Here is a 9,226-nt window from a genome sequence, read left to right on the forward strand (position 1 = left end):
CAGCAGAATCATGTGTCACGTGGCTCACTCTGTAGGGGCGTAGTCTGGTTTTAGTGACATGAAGCGACTTGAAGTATTCGACTTTTCGTACTCCTGCTGGATAGGATGATAGTCCATCATAACCCTATATAGTTTACGTTGTTGGGGACCTGTCGGGCGATTAATGAATTTAAGGCAATTAAGCTGCAAATAGTCCCTATGAGTCTTTATCAGTCTCCCTCCCCCCCTTCCCCCCCCCCCCCCTAGCTCGGGTGGCCTAAAAAGACCTTTGCGAGGGAGACTCAGTTCGTCTCCCTTCATTGAAAGAAATTGCGCTTTGGAAAACAAATGATCAGAGTGTGAAAGACTCCTGGGACGCAAGGATGATGAATTACTCTTTAACCTGTGAGGGCTTTGTGTTCTCTTTCTTTGCCTGCGCTTCCAATTTCTCGACCCAGGGTTTGGACGAGAACTTAATATTCAAAATGGCGGTGAAACATTCGGAATATTTTACTGGTTTTAATGTTTATGCAGAAGCTTTTTCTTTCTGTCGTCATTGCCAACGCTTAGGTTATCGCCATGGTGGGTGTAAAGGACTTGAAAGCTGCGAGGCTCATTGCCATTGCCCACATTGTGGTTGGAATACTATTGGTGATATTCGGAATTGTAGACCGCGTTGAGGGATATTTTTGGACAGGAGAAGGATGCTTTGGAATATGGTGCGGAGTGTGGGTATGTACAGTGTAAATGCAATACTGTAGCCAGAAAATCGTCGAAGCTTTTAGAAAAGAAATGAGAAATGAACTATGCAGCTTGTACAGAAAAATGTGGTTGAAGGAAGTGAATTGAAGTATAAAATTGGGTCCACCACCAGTAATAATTTTTAAATTCTCGGTCGTTTCAAATTTGGTGATCGGGTGAATTTGGTTGTTCGAATTGAATTGCCTTGTAGATTTTCGAATTGTCATGCAAAGAACGAATCAGGTATATTTTCAAACCTCCATTCGTTAAGTGAAGCATGGATATTTTGTAACCCTTTCATCAATTCATGGAAACGAAGTTTTTTGCATTTCCAGACGCAAGTTCATCATTCTGCAAAACATTTTAACATTTGTTTGAAGAAATCTTCAAATGGGTTGCAATATAGGACAACGTTATCTCCATTGTACGCGTGAAATTACATAGTATAAAGCTATCCAGAAAATAATAAACCAACCAAAAGGGAATAATTCCGAATGTACATGTAGCTCTAGCCAGCCAATAGAGTGGTGCATCGAGTTCGTTTATAACAAGTTTATTTAAAAAAAAAAAAAAAAAAAAGCCAAAGTTTTTATAATTGTTTCTGGAACTTTCCGAGGTTAAAATATCTTTAAAACCGACGTTTTGACCAGTTTTACTGGTCTTCCTCAAGCTGTTTAACTGTTGTCAATATGGCGGATTGTTTAGTCGTACAAATTTGAAATACAAACTGAGATAAACACTGCTCACAGTTAGCTACAGCTAGTCTGTTTCTAAGCGGCTTAATAATATTTGTAATAAAGTTCAGATATAACACGTGCTGTCATTGGTTGAAAGGGCGTGCTCTATCAGAGTATAGAACATGGAGTTGAAGCTGTCACGCCATCTGCCAATTTGTAACATGGCGGACCAAATGCCGAATTTTTCTCTTGGGTTTTTACTCGACCCAGAAGTTTTCTATGACCTAGAAGACGAAAGAGAAAACGAGCTGTTAGCGTCGATCAATTTAAAGGATACTGTCAATGACAATGTGACGTACCCTTTAACTGAAAGTGTGGTTTCCAACAAAGTTAATTACGAAAACACTGAGCGCGGCGGCAATTTAAACCGGCAAAGATTTGAAAACATGTCTAGTGCTGCAATAGACGAGATAATTGTAAGAGCAGAAACAAAGAAAACCAAACAATCCACCAAATGGGCTATCCGAGTTTTTGAAGGTGAGTTTTTTCGTTGCAAAAATATAATAAATACCATATGAACACCTCGAATAGAGTGGATGCACATTTGCTAAACTTTCTTACCAAAAAAAAAAAAAAACAATCAAGGAAAGTGGATGATTTTAAAACTAGCTAGCACACACACACATTTCTAAACAGCAGCTATAACTTTCTCTACAAAATGAACACCAAAATACAAATAAAAATCTTTTTTTTTGTTGCCATTTTTTAATAGCTTGGTGTAGTGAAAGAAAAGTTGCCAAGAACCTTCATGAAATGAGCAACAAAGAGGTTGACCTATCCAGAAGTTAAATCCTGCCTGCGAAGCACTTTTTCAGTACCCAAAGTGAGCCGTGAAATCTTAAGTTAAAGTTTGGTATGACAACTAGCCTCTGGGGGTCAACAAAATTGAAGGAATAATGAAAGAAATTTCTAAACTAGCATATCTCCGAGAATCTACATTAACCATAGTGTCAGTCAGCTACTGCAATCACGCTGTGGCCTAATGCGCAAGTTCCATCGTGGCACATAATGGCTATCTCTCGTCGTCGCAGTGAAGCTAGCCTGAGGAATTACAACAGTCGTCTATCCAGTGAACAGCTAAGAGCTTGTTCAGATATCCTCTCTGGTGCATTGAGTGGAAGACCATCGCAGCCAAGTTTCTCTGATGCAGCCACCAGTTCAGAAAATCCTCATGCTGCTGTAAATTCTACCGTTGTTTATTCATAGAACAACACAGTGCAGCAGTTTGTCAAGTTCCAACCACAAACTTTAAGCAGTTGTTTTCAAATTGTCACGTTGATAACGTCCAGGTTTTCATGGACCAAAATTCGGCTGAATTTCATTAATCATGTTACTACAGATACTGGTTTCTGTATGCAAAAAATGCACCTTTATGCATTCGAATTATTTTAAGCAAGATTTGCGATTCTTTGTGATAGCTTTTGATGGTTTGACATTTTGACAGCTTTGGTCTTGTTCATCCAATCAAGTTAGGTTGCCCATTCTAACAAGGATTCTGATTGGCTTATTGTAAGCATCCTCTGTCAGAGTATCGAGCATGCTGATGACACTGTTGTTCGCTTTGAAAATAAAGTTTGTTTGGAAATCGCTAGTGATGTGTGGGGAATTTAATGGATTCTTTATTATAAAACAAATAGAGAAGCCTTGACTGTGCTCTGTTCTGTAGTAAAGCACTTAGGAAGCGGCTAGAGCACTCAAGAAGTGGGGAGAAACACTCAACTACATCTCGTGTTTCTCCCTACACTTCTTTCATGCTCTAGCCGCTTCCTGCATGCTTTGCCACAGAACAGAGCACAGTCAAGGCTTCTCCATTTGTTAAACATGAAAAAACCTCCTAGTTCTGATTGGTTAAGATGAATGCAGTTTTCAGTGAATTCAGTGCAGAAGAGGGTTAATTCAGTGCAAAGAAAGAAACAAATCAGACATTCCGATTGGTCAGAATGACTGGTCAATGTCAAGATCAATGTCAAGATCAATGTCAAGGTCAAGGTCAATGTCACTTGCAGGGTTTGAATAAATTATTTTTGCACGTGATGCACGTGTTTTTCTTCTGCGTAGTTTTGAGAAGCTACCTCGTATTTTTTCATGTATATTATTATACATAATCTCATGATTTTTGTGTGCAATTTGGAATAGATGAGCACTTTTAAATGTTTTCAAAGACCACAAATTGCACTTGCCCTATGGGCAATTTTGTTAGTCTTTGAAAAGATTTACTCGTGCTTATTTATTCCAAGTTGCACTCAAAATCATGTCATTACCTATACAAATCTAATGAGAATACACATGTTTATACAAAGTGAAAAGCACATCACAATAACTGACTGATATTTTCTTAATAACAGAATAATTAGTATACAGCACAATGCTGTGCTTCCATGCTGAAAATTGAGCCACAAAGATTTGAAAAAGCTGGCTCATTTTTTGGAGCAGACCCAGCTGAAATGGTCCAGTTGCCAGATTATTTGAACAAGCCTGTTTTTTAGTCCCAAGGAGTTGATAATGGCTGTTTCAGGGGTTTTCCCACTTTTTCTGGTTCTCTGTCTTTCTCCCTTTCACTTATCCAAGACATCATGCAATGGGCCAGCATCTGACTCAGCAGAAGTAGCAACACTCCATTATTGGTTTCATGCTACAGAAATCAGGATGTGCTGTGGCCATAAGAAACTTTTGCTTGATTCAGCCGACCTCACCTTTTTTCCCTCTTAACTTCTCATCCCACTTGGTAAGATTGTTCTTCAGAAGCCAAGATACTAACTTTTAACTAACCTCTGAGAATGTTTGACAATGTATTCTCACTGTTTTCTTGTTTCTTACTTCCAGATGATTCTCACAGGATCTCTTGGGATTCCAGGAAGTAACAGAGAAAGGAACTCATCAAGCCAAGCTTTTGTAAGTTGTTGTCTTTCAGTTATGATTGTCTGTGTGATTGTATCAAAGGCTTTGAAGACCCCAGTTTACCTTCTGTAGGTGCCATGAACAACATAAGGGGGAGAGGGGAAGGGAGGTTACAGTTATAAATTTTGGTACGACTCAATTTGTCAACTCTCAAATTTTAGTGAGCGTTACAAACTGAAACCTGTCCAAACCCTTTGTGATTGTGCTGCAGAGATGCTAATCTGAGTAAATTTGATCATCTTGTGTAGAAGATCTTGTTTGTAATAAACTGCAACCATCAATTCATTTGCAATGAAAGTGTGGTTTTAAGTCTCCTCAAAGCATTTCATTTGATGGATTCTATGTACATGCAGATCAAAGGTTAACACTTAGTTCTAATTTGTCTGTCCTTATCACTCACTTTTCAGGACACTGTAAAAAAAACATTACATAACTGTTCTTCATGATAAACTTGAAAATTACTTTCATTGTAACAGCGAACTGCATATGGGTTCCTGGTAATAATTGAAACATAACTTGTAAAAATTCTCCACCACCCTGTCCCCTAGCTATTTAACTCCCAAGATCTGATTTATAATTCTCCTCTCTATAGCTGCTACTTGCATTTATGAGACAGTTATGAGAATTTGGTGTTAGATCAAAGTGCATGTATGTGTATACAGCAACTTCTATCTGATAGGTTTGAGTATTCCCTTTACCTGTTTGCTAGATAATGTATGGATATGGGAGAAGTTACATGTTAATCACTTCTGGGAGTAGTTAAAAGCTGGTGTAGCCACGAGAATTAGTTTTTATCGGTTCTGTCGTTCGTCTTTGTTAATTGTAATTAGTGTAAAAAGTTCTCGTCTCGATAGTTCAGTTCTGTATTTATTAGTTGGTATTTTTTCGTACTGTTAAAATGTAAATTAAGTTTGTCAGCGTTGCCTCATGTAATCGCCTTTGAGTATTGTGTAGCCTTGTTTAGTCTGTTGTTTTAGCCTTTATCTGCTATATGATGTCGTAGTTGTAATTTTCATTCAGTCGTTGTTATTCTGGAGTGCCGTACAGATCTTGTAAGTAGTTATGCTTTCGTTTGTATTTTCTTGTGTTTTTCATATTCCTTTCGTTGTATTTAAGTTTCATGGCAGGGTTTAAGTTCGCATTGTTAATTCTGTATTTTTTTTTGTGTTATGTACAAGTGAATTGTTGGGATTAAAGGAACGCATTCAAACTGTGATGGAGTGCCAGTTACAGCTGGTGTTAGCAATAAATTGAGTTTTGTTTCTTCAGGCTGCTGCTTTCATGGGTTGTGCAATCACCTCTGCTGTGTTTGGAGGAATAATAATCCTTTGTTACAGTATTGCCATTGGGATGTACCACACTTCTCCTTGGTATGAAGATGATTTTCCTGAGCGCTACTGGTACAACTATGATGCAGAAATGGCTATCACAGTGATCACATTGATTCTTGGTATTGTTGAGTTTGGCATTGGAATATGGGCTGCCGTTCTCTGCTGTAATATGAATCCTTGCCAGTGCTGTGCTGTTCAAGGAGGCCAGGTATTATCTTCTGTATGAGTTTTCTTTTGTCTGCTTATAATATGATCATCATCACTGACTGTCATCATTTTCACTGCCACTGTTTTGATCACCGTCATCATTAATGTCATTTCATCATCTTTACAATTGTCATCATATCATCATTGATCATTTACTTCAAATAGCTTGACTTTTAGCAGGGTTGTCAAAAAAAATTGGAAGAACTGGTTTGTGATACAAGTAGGCAGCACAAAGTCATGCTTCCCTGTTGAAAAGCGATCCACAATCATTTAGAATAATTGGGGCATCATCATCATTAGTAATCATATCATTGTTTATCGACTGTATATAATAGTTATTGTATGCTTCCTTGTTTTCCTGTTTCACTGTATGCTTTTTGACTGTCTGTGTGTCTGTGGTCTACCTGTTAGTTTCTATGTGTTACTGGATTTGTCTTCCATCTTTCTCCATTTGCTAGTCTGTCAGATAGACATTTCTATACTAGTGAAGTGCTGAGCCTGCAAGCTTTGTTAGAAAGATAATTTGGTTTTATCAAATGAGTTGATAATGTAAATTTGCCACCGTAAAGAATATACAAAGCTGATGTTTCAAGTTTTAGCCCTTTGTCAAAGCAAATGATGAAGCTTTACATTGAAACTCTTTATTGTAGAAATTTGCATTTATTTATCAAATCAGTTAAGGTATCACAGACAAAAAAATAGCATTTTCATTCAAACTGAGCATGAAAAATTATGCAAGTTAACCCTGTAGATATACATTTTCTTTAAGCTTGATTAACACTGATTTATATTTATAATCTTTGCCATTGAACAGAGTGGGAGCTTACTGTTCCATGCCTAAATGTTTTACAAGTTTATTTGACGACGCATTTTGATCAACATGTTTCTTTTTATCAGAATGTGACCTGCACATATTGAGCTGAAAAAAGATGTCTGGAATTTTTTTTTTCCTTCAGTGATACCTCAATAGAACCAAATTGCCTTGTAATACCCCCTTCTGAGCCAGCGCCACAGTTTCCCTAGGGAGTTGATCCCTTCTAAGAAAGAGTTTATTTTTCCTTGTGTACACTGTTTTGTATAAATGTTGACATCTAAACAGCATTATGAATGATTCCTGAGACCCAACAGCCCTGTGGGTACACATGCAGACATGTACATTGTAACTGCAATTAGTTGCATGTAGTTGGTTATACAAACCATCCATCACGCATGAAATACTCATGATAAGAATGATTAGAAACAAAGATTTTCCACAAAGACTATGCAAACCTCTTCCATAAAGCTGTTAGGTCTAATCGTTCATGAAACATGCTTTTTAGGTGTCAACCCTTTTGCAATTGAGAGCATACATCTGATTATACAAGATGATCCATAACGATGATGATATTTGTGTACTCTTGTAGGCACCTTCAATGGTTTATGTGAGCAACCAAGGCATGGTCTATGGTGCTGGTGCTGCTCCCATGGCAATTCCAATGCAAACAGCAGGTGGTGTGGTAATGGTTCCAGTATCTTCATCAGGGGGCGTTGGAGGCCATCCTCAAACAGTTCAAATGCCAGGTGGTAGTGTAATGCAAGTAGTTAGTCAGCCACAGATGTACCAAGCTCCTATGGCTGGAGCTGTCGTCCAGGTGCCAACATCTGGAGCTGGGGGTCTGGGAGGTCAAGCTCAAATGGTCCAGATGCCAACATCTGGGGCTCAAGGAGGTCAAGCCCCAATGGTCCAGGTGTCACAAATGGGAAATCCTGAAGGCCCCCCAGAATTTACCAGGGTCACTCCTGATGTAACAGTGCTCGCAGAGAAGGAACCACTTCCTTAAGTATTTACAGATTCCAATTAGTAAGTAAAATTAAGTCCCTTGACGCAACCTACAAACTGTTCCTTGAATTGTCTTTGCTGAGTTGTCTATATTCCCTGTTTTTGATAGCGGGGGTCTGGTTTACAATCGCTTCTGTTTGTAACAAGTTATGATTAGTTTAGTAGCCTCTCAAAGGATGAACAACCATCTTTGAGACACCCTCCAAGAGTTTCTTCTCCACAAAGTATAGCTGTGTTCTTATATGCGCACAGTGCTTATAGAGATGGGTGGGAACTCGTCTGAAAGTATGAATGATGATAACGCAATGAAAAATTCTTAAGGACTTGCTCTCACACAAAATGTTCTTTCTTTCCTTGTAGCTCTTTGTCAAAATCAACGGACAAGCACGGAGATTGTTTTTCGTTATGATGCTCACTGTTGTTTAAAAGCACTACACGCAGCAAAAGTAACACAGTTATCTTAAATGATCACCTTTCAGTTATTAAACGTGGAGTAAATAACTGAAAGGTAGATTTGATAGACTGAAAAGCAAGTATGCAGCTGTTTCGTGAAAGGTTGTCAGAAAAAAAGAAACAAATACACGCAATTACCCCCAAAGGTAAAGTGGAATATTTTCAGGTCGCAGTTCCTTTATCTCAGGATTTCAGGGAAATCCGCCTGAGAAAACGGAGGAGAATATTGCGATTTGATTAATTTATTTATTTTTTACTTATTTGGCTTATAAAAATTAATTGATTACCGGATACCCAGATTGCCTACGTCACGTCCTTTTTTCTGACCAACTATCTCAAAACAATTGTTTCCAGTATAGCTTAAGCACGGAGTGAACATTGCTGAAAAGGCTTAGTGTTCCCTTAATATAATTTAGGTGTAGTATTTATTTATAACACCTAGGAATGAAGCGGCACTTCTATTTAGAGTTATTAATTCCCACTTATTCGAAGGAAATTTTACTAGACTGTAAAGCTGGTCGTATTAAAGGCTGGAGTGAACATTTCCATGAAACAAAGGCATTGCAGAAGCGTCTCTGTTAATTATTTGCTAATCACTTTTGGTGTTATTTTTTGGAAGCGCTGATGAAATTTTTTTACTATTAATTACGAAGAAACCAGCATAGACATTGAAGCATCAGAGAGGAACATACAATCTTTTACAACTCTATCTGCAGTAGGGGGGCCAAAAAATAAAAACTTCAATTATTGGTATTGTTTAAAACTTTTCACCCTATTACGAGATCGTTTTCTGCAATGGCACGAAAGTTGGCCTTCGATTGATCAAGTTTGAGAACGAGTTGAAAAGTTTTGATCATTATTGTTGAACGGTCAGAAGAGATGTCTCGCACGATAATGTACCCTAACCGAAGGAGCGAATGGTTGCTGCTCTCAGGTTACCGGGGGCTTTTTCATTTTGTTATTGACTTTCCCTTCCCTTCTAACAGAATGTAAAATATATCCATTTTGTGACATTCAGACGCTTCTTTATTGCACTTATATAGTTCGTTAACAATCCAATT

At 38.1% G+C, this 9,226-nt stretch overlaps 1 protein-coding gene across 1 annotated transcript; it reads left to right on the top strand.

Moving 5' to 3' along the window:
- Window positions 1–317: 317 nt before the first annotated feature.
- Window positions 318–9,178, top strand: LOC148737227 (uncharacterized). Its single transcript, XM_088749060.1, has 5 exons — window positions 318–711; window positions 4,281–4,349; window positions 5,625–5,894; window positions 7,297–7,733; window positions 8,073–9,178. The coding sequence occupies exons 1-4, from the start codon at window positions 559–561 to the stop codon at window positions 7,711–7,713; spliced, it is 909 nt and encodes a 302-aa protein (XP_088605186.1). The 5' UTR covers window positions 318–558; the 3' UTR covers window positions 7,714–7,733; window positions 8,073–9,178.
- The last annotated feature ends 48 nt before the right edge of the window (window positions 9,179–9,226 follow it).

Source organism: Stylophora pistillata, chromosome 2, assembly GCF_964205215.1.
Source record: "Stylophora pistillata chromosome 2, jaStyPist1.2, whole genome shotgun sequence".
NCBI lineage: Eukaryota > Metazoa > Cnidaria > Anthozoa > Scleractinia > Pocilloporidae > Stylophora > Stylophora pistillata.

Coding starts and splice junctions, on each gene's coding strand:
- LOC148737227 (XM_088749060.1), top strand. CDS start 559: ATGGTGGGTGTAAAGGACTTGAAAGCTGCGAGGCTCATTGCCATTGCC. Junction 712..4,280: donor GAATATGGTGCGGAGTGTGG/GTATGTACAGTG, acceptor TCTTACTTCCAG/ATGATTCTCACAGGATCTCT. Junction 5,895..7,296: donor GTGCTGTTCAAGGAGGCCAG/GTATTATCTTCT, acceptor GTACTCTTGTAG/GCACCTTCAATGGTTTATGT.